Source organism: Podarcis gaigeae, assembly GCF_964106915.1.
Source record: "Podarcis gaigeae genome assembly, chromosome: 16".
Classification (NCBI taxonomy): domain Eukaryota; kingdom Metazoa; phylum Chordata; class Lepidosauria; order Squamata; family Lacertidae; genus Podarcis; species Podarcis gaigeae.
Window position 1 is genome coordinate 8,219,775 of NC_139693.1, and position 19,316 is coordinate 8,239,090.

The 19,316-nt window shown below is 49.0% G+C and overlaps 1 protein-coding gene across 2 annotated transcripts; it reads right to left on the minus strand.

Annotated features, from left to right (window-relative positions):
• Window positions 1-1,099: 1,099 nt before the first annotated feature.
• Window positions 1,100-18,379, minus strand: LOC310833468 (protein S100-A1-like). Of its 2 annotated transcripts, none has more exons than XM_083716213.1 (3): window positions 18,223-18,379; window positions 3,318-3,507; window positions 1,100-1,447 (listed from the first exon to the last, which is right to left on the minus strand). In XM_083716213.1, the coding sequence occupies exons 2-3, from the start codon at window positions 3,456-3,458 to the stop codon at window positions 1,304-1,306; spliced, it is 285 nt and encodes a 94-aa protein (XP_083572339.1). In that variant the 5' UTR covers window positions 3,459-3,507; window positions 18,223-18,379; the 3' UTR covers window positions 1,100-1,303. The 2 variants fall into 2 exon arrangements, with proteins under 2 accessions (XP_083572339.1, XP_083572340.1); XM_083716214.1 differs by lacking the exon at window positions 18,223-18,379 and adding an exon at window positions 4,676-4,809.
• Window positions 18,380-19,316: the final 937 nt, after the last annotated feature.

The following is a 19,316-nucleotide window of genomic DNA, read 5'->3' on the forward strand; positions in this document are numbered from 1 at the left end:
CTGAAACTTCTCAGCTTTACAATATCCCTTCTATGAGTAAAAATGCATAGGATCAAGATGTATCATTTATTGGTTGACCACAAGGTGGCAGTCCTCTACAGTCATCAGAGAGATGCTCTTCCACTCCCAGATCAAGGTTTTCTTCACTTCCTGCAGGTCCTATCCAGGTTTCTTCAGAAGTAAATCTCACTGAATTTAATGAGATTAATTCCACAGTGTGCATTGTAGCTTTACAGCGCTATCTTGTACAAGTCTGCTCAGAATTCATTCCCATTGAATCAAATGGGACCTCACCTTTTTGGGAAATTGGGTAGGACTGCAGCTTTGAAGATGGAAGGTGCTGAAAAACCTTGGGCGCAATATATGAGTCAGCCAACCCTTTGCTGCAGTGAACATTTCTCTGGTTTTGTTTTGTTTGTAGTAAAGTTAGAGCTGCAACAAAGTTTAATCTATTTTGAGTAACAAAAAAGTACCCTATATATATTACTTGGGACACCTTTTTAGATGATTTTTAATGCATCAAAGAGCAGTTTGGATAAGTTTGTCCTGTATCCTGGAAGGATGTTGTTAATCACCAATGAAACCATATCTTTATTTTCAGTGACTAAGGTCACAGAGATACTGGTTTACTCTGTTATGTTAGTCACATACACATGACCTTCCTCCACAACCACACACACACACACACACACACACACACACACACAAATTATGCAGGCTAGCACAGCAGAAACTTATTGCTCAATCTACTTGACAGCAGGCTGGTAAAAAGAAAAAACCCCTAGAAGGCTTGTAGCCAACATTTCCATGCTGGTTGAAGAGTGGGCTTCTAAGTAAAATATTTTTGCAGGCCAGTAAAATTAATGGCACGCTAGTGACATTCGTTGGCATATTTATTTTAACAACACTGGCCGCATCAGTTGGTGTCGTCAGCGCTAGAAGTGAAATTGAATTTTTCTGTTTTTTTAGTTTCAGCCCTTGCGTGGATAGCTGAGTAGAAAGGTCCCAATCCTGGAACCGGAGGTGGTTGTCCCATCCCCATATCTGCTCCTCCCCACTTTCCCCTGCAAGAAAAGCAGACCAGACCACCAGCAAAGGGTTGGGTGGGGGGTGGCTTTTATTAAGCAGCGTTGTCTCGGCGAGCGATTACATGGCACTGAAAGGTGCTCTCCTTCCTCCAGGCTGGAGGGAGAAGCCAAGGAGGCTAGGAGGGGGACCCGGAAGGAGACGGCAAGAGGGGTGCCATGCCATGCCAGGCTTGGCAAAGCAGCTGCCTCCATGGCTCGCCAGGGCGTCCAGCCCCTCAGGAATTCTCCCAGAAGAAGTTGTTGCAAGCCACAGTGAGGGCTGCCACCAGGACCACGAATTCCTGGAAATCGACCTCCCCATCGCCGTTCTCATCCAGGTCATGCATGATCTTGTCCACTGCTTCTGTGTCCTTCTGGGCCTGCAACACAGGAGAGAAGGGGCTCATTTTTTACAATTGTGTTGTTTTACTACTGCTCCTGTTTGCATCACTCGCCAAGCCCGCTTACTCCCTGCCCCATGTATTCACAGCTCCATCAAACCCACTCCATGTTCTCGCAGCGCCTCCGTATCTCTCCCTCTCTGATTTATTCAAACCTCTGCTGTTGTATAGAAACCATTTAAGAACCTGCCTTCTATCCCATTCCCCTACCCTGCTCTGTAAAGGTAAAGGTAAAGGTACCCCTGCCCGTACGGGCCAGTCTTGACAGACTCTGGGGTTGTGCGCCCATCTCACTTAAGAGGCCAGGGGCCAGCGCTGTCCGGAGACACTTCCGGGTCACGTGGCCAGCGTGACATCGCTGCTCTGGCGAACCAGAGCCGCACACGGAAACGCCGTTTACCTTCCCGCTGGTAAGCGGTCCCTATTTATCTACTTGCACCCGGAGGTGCTTTCAAACTGCTAGGTTGGCAGGCGCTGGGACCGAGCAGCGGGAGCGCATCCCGCCGCAGGGATTCGAACCGCCGACCTTTCGATCGGCAAGTCCTAGGCGCTGAGGCTTTAACCCACAGCGCCACCTGCGTCCCACCCTGTTCTGACTTCCTGCAAATTCCTGCAAATCCAGGTTTGTGATGCTGCTCTACAAATCATCCAAGGGGAGCTGTGCTTTGACTTCCTAACATCTATATGTATGCCGGAGGATTGTATGCTACCCGTCCTGTACGCAGCATTGCTTGGGAATTCCCGGGAACCAAAACGATGAGAGCGGTTTTGAAAACAGTGGTTAAAATCGGTACATTTTCGAAAGGTTCCACCTGCCATCTTGAATCAAAATGGCACCCGACTGCATACGAACGTAGAAGAAAAACCTTCTTCTTGATCTCTGGAACCATCACGCAAAATTTGGTTAGAATGAGCACAGCTTTGAAGGATTCAGCAATCCATCTTGATCCAAACATAGGCAAAAAACCTACTCCTTGATCTCAGGAAACCCCATTCAGAATTTGGTTACATTATTGCAAGATGTGTCCGAATGCATAGCAAACAAGCAGCATTCCAAAATATTTAACAGGACTAGCAGGAAGTTCCTGGTGCTGTTCAAATACCTGGTTTTCTGCAGCAAACTACCCTTGAACATGGAAGATCTATTTCACTGTATTGGCAAAGAAGCACTGATAGAACTATCAATAATAATAATAATAATAATTTATTTATACCCCGCCCATCTGGCTGGGCCTCCCCAGCCACTCTGGGCGGCTTCCAAAAGAATATTAAAATACTATGATACATCAAACATTAAAAGCATCCCTAAATAGGGCTGCCTTCAGATGTCTTCTAAAAGTCTGGTAGTAGTTGTTCTCTTTGACATCTGGTGGGAGGGCGTTCCACAGGGAGGGCGCCACTACCAAGAAGGCCCTCTGCCTGGTTCCCTGTAACTTAGCTTCTCGCAGTGAGGGAACCGCCAGAAGGCCCTCGGTGCTGGACCTCAGTGTCCGGGTAGAACGATGGGGGTGGAGACGCTCCTTATAATTCTATCCTTTGCATTGACAGGCCATGCGAAGAGAACCCAAGAAAGGCATGCATGAACGGCGGCAGACCAAGTCGTGCATCATCCCTCTGTTTAAATCCACCCAATGCCGGATTTGTTTCAAACCCTCGCAACCCCCCTCCCCCCCGGTCTCCTGCCACCAACCAGCTTGCTAGGACCACATTTCACTGTTAAGCCAGCGTTGGATGGGACAGGTAACAAAAGCTTGTGCTGCGGACAGGTCCGGTATCGCTGTGCCCGCCAGTCAGGCTTGCCCTCCTTGGGGATTACTCCATTCCTTTTCCCCATTAAAACTTTCCATACCTCCAGGAAGCAGCCAAGCTCGTTCTGCAGCAGGTCCTTCAGCTCCTTCTTGCTCAGCTTGTACTTGTCGCCCTCCTTGCCCGAGTAGCTGTGGAAGACGGAGATGAGGCCGTCCATTGCGCTCTCCAGCTGCGACGTCATTTCAGCGGTGGTGGTGGTGGAGGAGAGAAGCCCGATAAAAGAACCGACCCTGTGGAGGAATGCAGGTTGACCATCAAACTCCCTGGGTGCATGCATGCAGCCATTAACACACAGCCAGGAAATGTCACACAAGGTGGGAAAACCCACCCACCCCATGATATAAGAACAGGAGCCTTCTGGGTCGGGCCAATGGCCCATCTAGTCCTGTTTCTCACAGTGGCCAAGCAGATGCCATAATGGGAAGCTCTCAAGCAGGATTCGAACACAAGACCCCTCTCCCTTCCTATGGTTTCCAGCCACTGGTATCCAGAAGATTTGCTGCCTCCGTCTGTGGATGCAGAGCGTAGCCACCAGTGGCCTTATCCTCAACAAATTTGTCCAGTCCTCTCTTAAAGCCATGCAACTCACTGCGGCCATCACTGCCTCCTGTGGCAGCGAGTTCCGTAGTTTAACTGCACCGCATGAAGAAGTACTTCCTTTTACCTTTCCCAAACCTCCCGACAACCCCTTTCTGTAGTCAGAAATACACCGTAGATTTGAAGCATGCTTAAAGCACATGACGCCACCCAATCCTGAGAACTATAGTTTAAGGGCGCTGGGAGTTGTAGCTCAGTGAAGGGCAAAGAACAGTCTCCAGGATTCTTGGGGGGGTGGGTGGGGGGTAGGCAGGGAATATGCTTTAAACGTATGGCGTGTACACAGATAATTTCCCACCCGTATTCTCAGGCTGCGCTTCAGGAGTTTTGAATCAAGGAAGAGAGATCCAAAGTAAGCGAGTGAGGCTCTGCCATGTTGGCATTCTGGACAGGAGTCCCAGGCATGAAGCACAGCGACAGGGAAAGGGCAGGCATGCTCCTACAGCTCTGTAGAGATTAGTGTGTTGGACTAGGGCTGGATAAACCCAGGTTCAAATCCCCCTGCCAACTCGTCGGCTTTGGGCCAATCACTCTGTCAGTGTAACTAGCACTGCAGGCCTTTTGGGAAGATATAAAGGGAGATTGGGGAGACTGCATTGGCCATCCTCAAGTCCTTGAGGGGGGGTATAACTACAATCAACTAAATGGCACAAGAAGACCCTTGCAATTTCAGTTTTACAGTCATTTAAAGGTTGGGGCCACCTGTTCCTGGCTTCAAAAACCCTTGCCCTCGCTTGCTCCCACCACACCTGCCTCCCACCCTCACCTGTGCGGGCGCAACCCCAAAACCATCACCCTCACCTCTCTTTCTGTCCTCAGTTCTGTGCGTCGCAGCTGCCTCTGACAAAGCGAGTCCAAAATAGCTGGTCAGTGGCTTTAAATACGATCCCAGCGCCCTCCCCCAAAGGAAGAAACCGATACCGGCAGCTGGACAATCTGGCTGGGAGCTCACCGGGCAGGCAGTGTCCAAATTTAAAGGGGCAGGGTGGGTGCAGGATTAGGCAGGATTCCCTCCACCACACCCAGATGGAGCCACTAAGCCCAGGGGATGACTGAATACAATGGAAAAATTCTCATCCTATGCAAACAGGCCTCCTTTTCTTCTTCTTTTTACTCCCTGCTGAATACGCGATCCAGAGAACCTTCACGCTTTTTGATGGGCAACTGTGTCGCTCCCCCAAAAGGTTAGCGAATAAATTCTGCCCTGTGCGAGCCCCAAAAACCCACAACTGGAAAAATGCTGGGGTTCTGCAACCCCCGTGGTCAATGGAGCAAAGCAAATCTCTGGCCTTGTTTTCATAGATGTATTTCTCTGTTTTACTTGACCGCTGCTGGAAGTTCTTCTCCCTCCATCGCCCGCTATATTTGTCTGCTCTTTGGCCCGATCAGCGCAATTGTCCTCTGGGATACATTGAAAGCTCGAAAAGGAAGCCTCATGCTACATGGCGCCCAAATGTTCAAGTGCGCAGGAGCCGAGGTACTTTTCTTCCTCCACTCAGACTATCAGCTCAATCCTAGGCAGGGGCGGTTCCCCACCTTGGGAGCCCTGAGGGGCTCACTGGGAATCAGTGGTGTCAAAGCGAGGCCAGGACCTGGCATTTTAATGGCCCACAATGCCCCAGGGCCACTCAGGGGCATTCTGGGAAACTGAAATGGCAGCTCATAGACCCAACTGCCCAATGTGTGCTAGGGGCAGCTGCTGGTGGGCCCACCTGGGATCTTGGCTCCTGCTGTAGTATTGCAGGAATTTATGTATAGGTTGGCAGGAGCTGGGACCGAGCAACAGGAGCTCACTCTGTTGCGGGGATTCGAACCGCCGTCCTTCTGATTGGCAAGCCCTAGGCTCTGTGGTTTAACCCACAGCGAAAGCACGTCAAAGTGCAGGTAGATAAATAGGTACCGCTCCGGCAGGAAGGTAAACGGCATTTCCGTGCGCTGCTCTGGTTCACCAGAAGCAGCTTAGTCATGCTGGCCACATGACCTGGAAGCTGTACGCCAGCTCCCTCGACCAGTAAAGCGAGATGAGCGCTGCAACCCCAGAGTCGTCCGCGACTGGCCGTAATGGTCAGGGGTCCCTTTACCTTTAACATGGAAATTAGCAGCTAATAAAAATTTGGGCTCTCTTTTGTACGGGGCTTCTATCTTGTTTCACCTGGTAGCAGGTGGGAGTCCTGTCGCGACAGTCTTCAATAAAGACAAGCCTACTGGCTGCTGTTTGCTCTGGTATTCCTGGTTGGTGCCCTTGGGTTTTTTTGTCCAAGGGAGCCCTCAGATTTCTCCATTAACACCTGGAAGCCGGTTGCTAACGCCGGTCCTGATCCTACCCATGTTTACTCCAAACTATGAGTTCAATAAGAGCATTGAAAAGCTGTGCTGGATCAGGCCCATCTAGTCCGGTATCCTGTCCTTAGAGCTCAAGTGGTGGCTGTTAGGACTGGTAGGGCGGAAGGCAGGGAGCCCAGCAGTAGGTGGCGCCAGAGAGCCACCTTTTCCTTCCCACTAAGTACTACCAGGGGCAACCCTGAGACTAAGCAGGGGGAGGAAGCTGACAGCCAGGGTCACCCTGGAAGTAAGAAGCCATGGCAGTGCCCCATTTGCCCTAATGGACCAGCCTCTGGGGTATAAGGGTCAACCAGATGACCCTGGGAAGCTTGCAAGCCAGGCCTGCATGCAACAGCAACTCTCCCCTCCTGCGGTTGCTTAGCTGCAACTGCTAACGTTCTGTCGCAAGTTGGTGGCCATTGTTGCCTCTTGTGGGAGCTTAAATAGGGAGAAGTCCTTTGTTTTGTCTGTTCCAAATCTACCTGACATTTGACTTCACTGGCTGTGCCTGAGTTCTAGTACGATGCAAGAGGGAGGAAAAACTTATCCACTGTCTTCACAACATGCATAATTTCGGACAGCTCTTCTCTCATGTTCCCCCTTCCTCGCCTTTTCTCTAAGACATACTCGGTAAGTAGGATTGCTAAGGACGCGGGTGGCGCTGTGGTCTAAGCCACAGAGCCTAGGGCATGCCGATCAGAAGGTCGGCGGTTCAAATCCATGCAATGGGGTGAGCTCCCGTTGCTCGGTCCCTGCTCCTGCCAACCTAGCAGTTCAAAAGCAAGTCAAAGTGCAAGTAGATAAATAGGTACCACTCCAGCGGGAAGGTAAACGGTGTTTCCGTGCGCTGCTCTGGTTCGCCAGAAGCGGCTTAGTCATGCTGGCCACATGACCCGGAAGCTGTATGCCGGCTCCCTCGGCCAGTAAAGCGAGATGAATGCCGCAACCCCAGAGTCGGTCATGACTGGACCTAATGGTCCCTTTACCTTTTTATTGCATGGCAGATAAATGTAAGAAAAGATGTCATACCTGAATTATCTAAATTGATAACCTTGCTAACTGAGGTGATACACCTCATGTAAACAATATACCTCAATATAGTTTTGTTTTATTAATTGCATTTATACCCCAAAGAGCTTAAGTCGGCATGCATGGTCCTCCCATCTCTTCAATTAACCCCCAAAACAACCCTGCAAAGTAGGTCAGGATGAGAGGCAGCGACTGGCCCAAGGTCCCTCAAATGAACTTCACAGGGCCAAATTGGGGGGATTTGAACCCCGATCTCTCCCAGGCCCTAGTCTGAAACTCCTACCAATGGCTCTCACTATGAGTCCTCGACTCTGTGAACTATATGTAATATATGTTTTCCTGTTTCCACTTGCCTGCACCAACATATCAGCACTTTTTAAAAAGAGTTTGTTTTTTCAAAGATGTCTTCAAATGTTCTTCCAACGGTCAAAGAAGACCCCCCCCCCCAAAAAAAAAAACCCCTCCAGGATATTTGGGCAGGCCGGCATCAGACCGAAATCATCCTGTGAAATCTCGGCAGCGGCACATTGGCCGGGCGCGACTCCTGAGAGGGTGTTTTTTTTTGGTCAGCGCCCGGTCTATTAATACCGCGAGTACGGTTTCTGCCGTAACAGTGGCATTGTCCGGGGACCTGTAACCCATCCTCTCGATAAGGAGGGCCCGCGATCGGGTGTCTCTGCCAGCTTCCTATCGGACAAAGGGTGCTGTCAGAGGAGTCCGCTCGGGTGACGGATCCGGGCCCACCTGACTCTGGGTTGCGCAGGGATGAGAAAGGGCCCTTGTTGAATGAAAATGCGCTGCCCTCAATGGTTGCCGCGGAAACGGAGGAGACCCGAAACCGGATTCCGGGCCTGGAGCCGGGACAAGCAATGCCCAACTGGAAATAAACAAAAAACAAAAAAGCCACAACCCACCCACACGCCTCGGGTCCGGTTACAAGACCTGGAGCTTGCGGCAAGAATAAACCGTCCCGGCATTAATGATGCAAGGGGGAGGCCATTAATCATGCATCGTGTTATTGTCCCTTTTCCTCCTCCAGAGCTGGATTTGGCATCCTTGTTCTCAGGCATAAGTCACGATGTTTCATGCCACCCCGGGCACACGCATGTGGCAAAGTCAGCTCTGGGCAGGCGGGGCTGCAGTTCTCAGTCGGCTGCCATGTGGGGAAACGTCGAGGGCACCCCAGGGGTGTGGCAAAACTCAGGGCTGGGCACATTTTTTTAGCAAAGTGTGGGAAGGCTTCAAAATTGCACGATCAACCTTGTTGGGGTAGGAGGGGCCTGGTGCAAAATGGCGGCTCGTGGGGGCAGAGCTAGGCTCAACATGGCCACACTGGGGATGGAGCCCAACCAATAACAGGTCTTGGGAACTTGCAGTGGGGGAAATAATTACCTACGATACGATAATCTTTATTGTCATTGTCCCATACAGAACAACGAAATTGAAAAATCACGTAAGACATTCAAAACCCAAGCTACGGCAGTCCATGAGCCAAGCATTGTGTATACAAGAGAAAAAAACAAAACACAATATTCGGTAAAGGTAAAGGGACCCCTGACCATTAGGTCCAGTCGTGACCGACTCTGGGGTTGCGGCGATCATCTCGCTTTACTGGCCGAGGGAGCCGGCATACAGCTTCCTGGTCACGTGGCCAGCAGGACTAAGCCGCTTCTGGCGAACCAGAGCAGCGCATGGAAATGCCGTTTACCTTCCCGCCAGAGTGGTACCTATTTATCTACTTGCACTTTGAGGTGCTTTCGAACTGCTAGGTGGGCAGGAGCAGGGATCGAGCAACGGGAGCTCACCTCGTCGCGGGGATTCAAACTGCCAACCTTCTGATCGGCAAGTCCTAGGCTCTGTGGTTTAACCCACAGCGCCATCTGCGTCCCTACAATATTCAGTACAGTAGTCTAATTTGAAGGCACAGGAGTTGCTTTGTAATAGCCTATCATATGTATTGATTTTATTTATTTGTTTGCTTGCTTTTATATCCTGCTTTTTACTCCATGTTAGAAACTATATTGTTCCTGTCCATCCAGACACTGACCAGGCCCAGGCTTCAGCAAGTCGGTGGCCTCATGTGCCTTCTTGCTCATTATTGTTAATGGTGATTATTATTCATAATGATGATGATGTTTTAGCCTCCTTGAGTTTCCTAGTTGCTGCCCTAGTCCAGGCGTTGCCAACGTTTTCGGGATAGAGGGCACCATTTTAAAATTTTGAGCTATTGCCATGGGTGCCGCTCACAAAATGGCGTCTGCGTGGATGTGGCTTATCACAAAATGGATGCCACAGGAGTGTGGCATAATGCAAAATGGCTGTCTTAAGAGGTGCTGGTGGGCACACAGACAACCTCTGCCCTTGGTTCTAGCAGCCTGGTAGGAGTCAAATCAGATTTGGCGAGACTCTTATCGAGCGGAGGTCTGAGTCTCTTTGCATTATATCAGAGGTCTTCAACCTTTTTGAGTCCGTGTCTCCCTTGACCGCTGCATTACACAGGTTCCCTCAAGGCTGAATGGTAAAGTTTCTATTGCCGTACAAAGTTTCACATGCACTTTGTGCTCCACCCAGGCTCTCTACGGTGTTTCAGACTCTACAATCACTCTGCTCACCATCCTCTATATTAGCAGGTCCCCAACTGCAATTTTTTTTATTTTAGATAGATATAACCATTTGACTGTAATTAAAATAATCAACAAAGCTGCTTGAGAAAAAAGCCTTCAGATCCTTAATATGCTGCAATAAAATACGGCAACGTAAAGCAAAATTTTTTTCTAAAAAGAGAAAGACAAAAACTACTTGAATTAGCTTTTATGGAAGGTCATTATTTTCTTAATACAATATTGTATTAAGGGGCAACCTGTTTCCCCATAATTTATTTCTAGAGTCCCTTGCAGTTTTCACTCTTAGGTGTTATTCTTTCTTTACAGCCAAATCCCAAAGTTTCTTAGGACATTCTTTCCACGAAGGGAGTAATGGAACTTTCCAGTTTTGAGCCATTAACATTCTTACAGGTATTTGCAGATAGGAGGCCTGTTCCTTATGTTATTTCTTTAGGATAGGTGACATATAGTTCTACCCTATCCATACCGGATCTAAGGGAGCTTCATATTTCAATACTGTTGCTGTTATTCTAATGATCACCTTCCACTATATTTGTGTAAAAGATTCACCACATGTGGTGATATGTTCCGTTCTGCTTTCTGCAAATCTACCTTATCTTGGCTTTCTCTGTTGCCTCCGAGTTTGTGGTGCCGTTACCTGCAAACCCCCTTCGTTTGGTGGGGCTGCATTTGTTATTCTCTCTCTTGCCCCCCACCTCAGCCTTCCACTCGTTTTATGAGCAGTTAGGACTCATGACATCATTGCCAGGCTATTCTGGCAGCCAAGATTTTACTTCTCTGGCCTGGCGAAGGAGAATGTGAAGCAGTCAGGCACAAAACACACACACACCCTCCAACATTTCTCCAATGAAAATAGGGATGTCCAATTCCACAGTAGTAGTATTACTAGTGATTATTATTATTATTATTATACAGCACCCATCCTACTGGTTTGCCCCAGCCACACTGGGTGGCTTCCAAAATATATAAAAACATAATAAAACATGAAACCTTAAATAAACCTTCCCTCTATAGGGCTACCTTCAGATGTCTTCTAAGGGTTGTATAGTTATTTATCTATACAAGGGGTCACATAACTCCGTACTCTCCAACATTTCTCTGATGAAAATAGGGACGTCTTAATGAAAAGTGGGACATTGCAGGATCAAATCTGGGACAGCTTCTGTAAATCCGGGACTGTCCCTGGAAAACAGGGACACTTGGAGGGTCTGATAGCATCAGGGCTTGCTCCAGTCAGATTGTAAGCTCCCCCCCCCCAATTTTCCATGTTATATCATTTGTCCTAGTACTTTAAAAGTGTAAACCACCTTGGGTGCCTTGGCAGAAACATGGCTTATTAATGCAATGGAATAATAATAATAATAATAATAATAATAATAATAATAATAATATCGACAGAGTGTGGGAGTCGGGTCTGCTCCTGGCTTACCTCTCCACACAGATATGTTATAGTCAACATAGTGAATCACTGGGTAGTGATTGATATGGTTGCTTGCATGCCATTTTGAACAATGACTAGCCAGAGCATGAAACCAAGGGCAAATTCCAGATTGCCAAGAAGAGCACACCTCAGTTGGTTCTGCTTCTGAGTTGGCAAGCCGGCCGCCATTTTGTATTCCCCCACAATGCACTGGAAATGGTGAGGGGAAATGGCAGACGCCACCAGCATGCACAGAAAGAATGTGGAGGATATTCCACGAATAGTCTACAAAATGGCCTTCGATGAGTAGACAAGGGCCTTAATAATTAAAAAAAGAAGCACATCAAATTCTACCAGAAAGGTCGTGAAATGTTTGGCCTAGCTTTGCATTAAAGTACCAGTCATCGCCCACTAGTGGGCGATGTGTGCTGTTATCTCGACTGCTTCCCAGGCATTTGCCACCGAGAACATCAGCTGATATTGCAAGAGTTTAAGGCGTGGACCAGAGATGCTCCAGAGACCTGCCAGCATTCCATCGCTCTGAATTCCACCACGGTCTAATATTTCTCTCTTGCTTCCTGTCCTCAAACAGTTGTGTAATTGTGTAATTGTGCTGCGGCGCTGTGCAATGGAGCCTTGTCATTTTTCCAGAATGGAACGACGTTCTGGAATGTTCCCACTTCCACCCAGCCTTACACATGGCCCTTGATTTATTTTCTTTTATGAAATACAAGTAAAAGGTTTCGGTTTTTTAAAGAAGAGCACAGTCATTCCTGTGGTATCGGGGCATGGCGGCACATCACGGTCACACTGCGCACCGTACATTTAACAGAGGATTATACCACTTCAAGGGACGTGGGTGGCGCTGTGGTCTAAACCACTGAGCCTAGGACTTGCTGATCGGAAGGTCGGCGGTTCAAATCCCAGCGACGGGGTGAGCTCCCGTTGCTCGGTCCCTGCTCCTGCCAACCTAGCAGTTCGAAAGCACGTCAAAGTGCAAGTAGATAAATAGGTACCACTCCGGCGGGAACGTAAATGGCATTTCCGTGCGCTGCTCTGGTTTGCCAGAAGCGGCTTAGTCATGCTGGCCACATGACCTGGAAGCTGTCTGCAGACAAATGCCGGCTCCGTCGGCCAGTGAAGCGAGATGAGCGCCGCAACCCCAAACTCATCCGAAACTGGACCTAACAGTCAGGGGTCCCTTTACCTTTACCTATGCCACTTCAGCAGTCATATCCCCCCCACCAAAGAATAATAATGCTGGGAGCTTTTGTTTGCTAAGGGTCCTGAGCATTAGTTGGTGGGCCTGCTTCCCTTCACAGAACTAAAATTTTCAGAGTTTCCTGGGAAGAGGGGTTGATTGCTAAACCACTCTGAGAATTATAGCTCTCTGGCCATTGCTGACATTTTCTTTATCAGCAACTGGCAACTCCTGGGCCGAAATCTGGCCCTCTGGGGTGTATTGATCTATAGTAGGGCCGCCATATGTCTGGAATTTGCCTGACAAAATGGTGTTGGGGCGGAATATTCCAGAACTGGTAAAAATATTCGGGAAAGCCCATATTTGAAGTGGTTTTTTGGGGGGGGGGGTGGCGGCGAATTTCCTAAAAAATAGCTAAAACGCATACTTTTTTATGGAGATCTTGCAAAAATAATAATAATATCAACAACATTGGATTTTCACTTTTTGAGATATGGGAACCCTAATATACAGTCCACTCATGGAGAGCTTTAACTTATAGGGGTACCCAGACAAGTCCTATTACATGCCAAGGTACCTGAGCCTCAAAGTTCCCAGGAGAACAATAAAACACACTGAAATGAAGTATTTTGGTATATGGGTTCAAATAGGCCACAACATGGCCGGCCATGACAGAAGGGTGAAGTAGAGTACCTTCCCCCCTAAGCTGAAAAACTATTGAGACCCACTGATAAAGAGGTGAGCGGACTTCTGAGAAGACCCATTGGTGGGTTTACTCTGAGTAAGACCTAGTTGTCCCAGAAAGGCCTATTATAGCCTATTGATATCTATCTTGTTGACCCCTCAAAAGCTGCCATAATATATTGTCTGAACTAATTATTAATGGCGGGGAGGAGAAAACCCAGAGCTCTTCACTGCGGTACAGTATAAGCTTTCTAGAAAGGTGTCGTTTTTCAACAACACAGCGTCTAGGATATCACTCTTCCATAGGCTTGATTTCGAAAATCGGAAGCTCGTTGGGTTTGGTCAGCGTGGAGTAACTGTGCGCTGTACCCTTCCGGTCAACCCATCCGCTGGAATCCCACCTCCCAACCCTTCTCTTCCCTTGGAGCCAGAGGATAGATGCTGCAGGCTTGTGTTAGGTTCCCTACCATCAGGGCCGTCTTAAGCATATTCGGCGCTGTGATGCAAAGATCTCTCCGGCGCCCCCCCCCCCATTTCCCAGAGTTGTCAACCTTTTCCCAAGCCTCTGTGGGAATCACTCTCATCCCACAGAGGCTTGGGACGGAAGCTGCATGCCCACCAGCCAGTACGTTTCCGAGCACAATTCAAAGTGTTGGTGTTGACCTTTAAAGCCCTAAATGGCCTCGGTCCTGTATACCTGAAGGAGGTATATTGCTCTCAGTCTGCAAGTGATACTTGGTTATTTTCCCCTGTGCTTCCTTTGCATTTATGTGATGTATTTTTGTGTTTATATACTGTGAACTGCCCTGTTATCCTTGAATGAGGGGCAGTATACAAATGTAATATAAATATAGATAGATAAATAAAATTACTTATGTACGACAGCAATACAAACAGCACAGTTTGGGGCAGGAGACTAACTGCATGAGACAAACACAGGGTGGGGTGGAAAAATATGCCTCCTTACATTGCTAGTGGTTCATCGTGCCCAAGCCATTTTGCTCCCTGAGGCAAAGGAAAAATTAGGTAAAGGTAAAGGTACCCCTGCCCGTACGGGCCAGTCTTGACAGACTCTAGGGTTGTGCGCTCATCTCACTCTATAGGCCGGGAGCCAGCACTGTCCGCAGAAACTTCCGGGTCACGTGGCCAGCGTGACGAAGCTGCTCCGGCGACCGGCACCAGAGCAGCACACGGAAACGCCGTTTACCTTCCCGCTGTAAAGCGGTACCTATTTATCTACTTGCACTTAAGGGTGCTTTCGAACTGCTAGGTGGGCAGGAGCTGGGACCGAACGACGGGAGCTCACCCCACTGCGGGGATTCGAACCACCGACCATGTGATCGGCAAGTCCTAGGCGCTGAGGTTTTACCCACAGCGCCACCCGCGTCCCGAATATAAATATAGATAGATAAATAAATATAATATAAAAAATATAAATATAGATAGATAAATAAAATTACTTATGTACAACAGCAATACAAACAGCACAGTTTGGGGCAGGAGACTAACTGCATGAGACAAACACAGGGTGGGATGGGAAAATATGCCTCTTTACATTGCTAGTGGCTCATCGTGCCCAAGCCATTTTGCTCCCTGAGGCAAAGGAAAAAATTGCCTCCCCTCAAATGCCATGTACAAAAATCTGACCAGATTAGCAGTTTTGTCTTATTTCTAGACCAGCAGTGGGACATTATCCCTCACCATACCTGCAGGCCACAGGCTAGCATGGAGGGTTACAAGCAAGCTGGTTTAGTGAAGTTAGGGGGGAAGGTGGGGGCCGTCCCCCTATCCTTTGCCACCTGAGGCAGATGTGTCACTTTATTGAATAGCAGAGCCGGTTCTGGTACTTGCTGAACAGGAAGGGGTTGGGAACGGAGGGTTGGGAGGGGGAGAAGGGGAGCTGTTTACAACTGTATTTTTTCTCCCTCTGCCAAGACAGAGAACTCATTCAGTTCCTTGGTCCAGTAGCACCAGCGGTGCTGAGCCTCGCCCCTTCCTTTGCCCGTGGGATTTTGGAAAAGCGTCTTTCTCTCTGTGTGCACAGGAACTGGGGGGGGGGGGGAGCAGTGGAACGACCGTGATGTTTGCAAGAACACGGGGTGGGTCGGAACAGAGGGAGTTGGATCTGATGTCGAAGCACAAGAAGAGCAGTGTCTCAAATCCAGGGGTGGATTTACAGGCCGCCCCACCCCTGGTCACCGCCGCCTGCGCGAAGCGTGCCAGCGTTCCTTGCTAAAACATCGCCATCAATCGACAAGCAAGTCAAGGAGGCAGACCAACGTCACTTGCTGTTTGGCAGAGCGAATGCGCCATGGGCCGGCCTTTCAACAGTTCATAGAATCTTAGAATGGTAGAGTTGAATATATGGGCGGGGTATAAATAATAAATTATTATTATATGGTGGGCAGGGCATCTAATGGGAGGGGAAGCCATCTCATTCTCCCTCCCTCGTCCCTTGCAAAGGGACAATGGGCACAAAGCAATTCTCAAACGCAAGCACCAGGTTTGGATGACACCAAGGTTGCAGGTTCGATCCTGGGACGGGACAGCTGCATATTCCTGCATTCCAGGGGGTTGGCTTAGATGTTTCTCAGGGTCTAAAATTCTATGATCCTATGATTCCCATCATCTCTGACCTTTGGCCATGCTGGCTGTGAGGGGTTGGGAGTGCAGCAACATCTGGAGGGCTGCAGGCTCCCTAAACCTACGAGGAAGAACATTTGCTTTTATTCTCTAATATGCAACGTGGTTGACAGATCTGTGCCTGCAGCATCTTCTGGGTCAGAGATGAGTCATGGGTGCAGATGGTGACGCCAAGTCAACATAACACATGCAGCCATGGTGACTGCCAGCTCAGCGCATTGAAGGGATCATGGGAGACGCTCCTTGTTCAGAGAAGCCACATTGGTCTAGCGCTTGGATTATTCAATTTGTTAATAATCTGGAGTGAAGGAGGATGATCCCAATTCTGGGGTAGCCGACAGTTACGCTGCCTAGGTGTTAAGTGCCACAGCCCTTTTCAGAGAGACCCATTCACCTGCGGGTAGGTGACCTGAATCAGAGAAAATTAGGGCTTCCTTTAACTCTGGCTTGCATCTAGGAAGTGCCTCTGGGCAGGTGCAGAGTGCCTTTTGCTTGCCAAAGTGAGTAACCACCACCACCACCTAATCACCAGCCCGGGGGCACAGAGGCAGGCTGGTTTGGAGACTAGGTGCCCACATAGCACGCACGGGTGCCCGTGTGCTCTACAGCCCGTCTAATGGTGCCCACAAAATATCTCTTTCAAAATCCAGAATGCACAAGTGTGTGTGTGGGGGGGGGTGGTCTTCCAGCTCAGTTCCTGTTTGCACTGGTTCATTCTCCTACACCAAAAGCACCCTCTTAAATATGCCAGGATTCGATCTTCCCATTCTGGACAGAGAAGAGGTGCAAAGAGCTTCTCTCTGCGAGAGAGCACAGTGGCTCCTGATGTGGGTGCCTTTTCCCTGTTGGGGGGCAGCCGATGGGGGGCGGGAATGCCATTTTCACTCTTTCAAATGCTGCAGCCGTTTTGTGCTAGGCTGCACCCTCACAGCAAGCTACAGCTAAATACTACTGAATATTATTATTATTATTATTATTATTATTATTATTATATTACAAGTACTATTACTGCATTTATGTCACAGAGAAAATGGCACAATCATAAAACCATGTAATAAAATCCACACACAAAAATCAATTAAAAACCCTGCAGCAGTGAGTTCCATAGATTCACAACCGCACAGCGCAGATTTGCAGTGCTTTGTTTAGTCTCTCCTAAACATGCTGGCTCCCAGTCGTTCCCTGGGCAGTGCCGACGTTCCAGCAGAGAGAGAGAGAAAATAAAAATAATAGCAACCTTCCATCCTATCCCCTCCATCACCCAGTGCCCCCACCCCCAAAACTAACCCACCAAATGTGTTTGCCTTTTCCTGATAGGTGCTCCAAACATCTGGACTGTTTCAGCTGCCTTTTAAGGGAGGGCCGTCACACAGTGGAAAAGCACCCCCTTTGTACCCAGAAGGTCCCAGGTCTTGAAGTGTCCCTCACCTGAAACCCTGGGGGCCCTGACATTCAAGTGTAGCAAATGCTAAGACAAACGAACAAATGACCTTCTGCGGTATAAGGCAGTTTCCTAAATTCCTTATCAATACAGTGGTACCTTGGGTTACAGACGCTTCAGGTTACAGATTCCACTAACTCAGAAATAGTACCTCGGGTTAAGAACTTTGCTTCAGGATGAGAACAGAAATTGCGTGGCGGCGGTAGCGGGAGGCCCCATTAGCTAAAGTGGCACCTCAGGTTAAGAACAGTTTCAAGTTAAGAACGGACCTCCAGCACGAATTAACCCGAGGTACCACTGTAGAGCTTTTTATTCAGAACAATGAGGACTAGGCTCTTGACTTGACTTTTTGGCAGTGCCGCCTGTCTGAAACCCTTGAACACAGCTGCTTGTCTGTGGAGACAGAGGGAATATTGATCTAGATTGACCAGCATAAGAAGACCCTGTTGGATCAGACCCCCAGCCCCTCTCTAGCCCTGCCCTCGCAGGTGCCAACCATATCTCCCAGCGACAAACCCACAAGCACAACAGCTCTCTCCCCTCCTGCGTTTTCCAGCAACTGGCGTTCAGTTGCTCCCTCTGACCACAGAGGCAGTGTGTAGCCAATGTGGCTAGTGGCTATGAATAGCCTTCTATTCCCATGAATATGCCCGGTCCGCTTTTAAAGCCATTCCAGTTGCCGGCCACCACTGCATTCCTGTGGCAGAGAGTTCCACAGGTGAACTGTCCTGAATCTTCCAACACTCAGCTTTGCCTGCAAGTTCTGCTGTTGTGGTGGAGAAGAGCCTCTCTCCGTGTTATCAATGTGATGCGTAATTCTGTAAACTTCTGTCAAGCCGCCCTTTTCCCTCGCCTCTAAGCTGAAAAGTCCCAGACACTGAGGAGCTCCGTTTCGTGTGTCCATTTCTTGGGAGAGCAGAGAGGAGGGGGAAGCCATGCCCAGTGCTGCCCCTTCCCCAATCCCCTTAAATCGAAACCACTTACTTAAAACCTGGAGGGATCTTGCGTTCAGCTGCTGCAGCAGGTCTGGGCTAGGTGGGTGCCAGAGGGACTTGCCTTGTACCCGGGTCTGGACCCTCCCCCCGGACCCTCCCCACCTCCGAGCACCAATGAAGGGAAGTCGGCAACCGGTCAGAAAGCACAGAAGTCTGTTTGTCTAGCCTGCTGTGGCCCAGCAGAAGAGGCTGTGGGCATAACAAAGGACAATTGTGCCCCATCTCCGAAAAACAGCCGGCTCTCACACCCGCCACCTCTCAATTCTTCCTTCATAAAATGAAGGTGGGGGAGAAAAAATAACCCTCTGAGGTTTTTAAAGCAGCCAAGCTCAAATATTCGGTGCCTGGGTGCTTTTCGCTTGTTTGTTTTTTTACACAGCGTCCAAAATTCTGGGACAGGGAAAGCAAAAAAAGGGTTATTGATTGGGGATGGTGAAGCTGTGGCCCCGCAGGTGTTGCAGAACTACAACTCCCATGAACCTTTGCTGTTGGCCACACTGACTAGGGGCTGATGGGAGTTTTGAGCAGGGACAACTGGAGAACCACAAGCTCCCCATCTCTGTTTTGCGCCTCTCTATGTGCATTTAATGTGTGATCCCTAATTGGTTGGGAGCATAGCTGTCAACTTACAGATTTGAAAATAAGGGACCAGCAGCCTTGAAAATAAGGGATCAGCAGCCAAAATAAGGGATTTTCTGGGCACAGGTATGTTCAACTTCTGAGCCCCTCTGAGCCAAAGGCAGAAATCCCAGCCAGCAGCCAAATGAAGCCTCATCAATAAGTGACAACAGCGGGACATGGCGCTGGGATAAGGGACTGTCCCGCCAAATAAGGGACACTTGACAGCTATGGTTGGGACGTGTGTCTAGGAGAGGGGTGGGCATGCGGCTGGACTCCCAACTCCCACAATCCCCAGCGGTTGGCCATGCTGGCTGAGGTTGATAGGAGTTGGGAGTCCTGGATGGAAGACTGAAGAAACCCCAACTAAAGAATCATGGCAAGAAAAATTGATGGACTACGCAGAACTGGCAAAACTGACATACAAGCTACGGGACAAGGATAACTGTGACTTTAAAGGTGAAT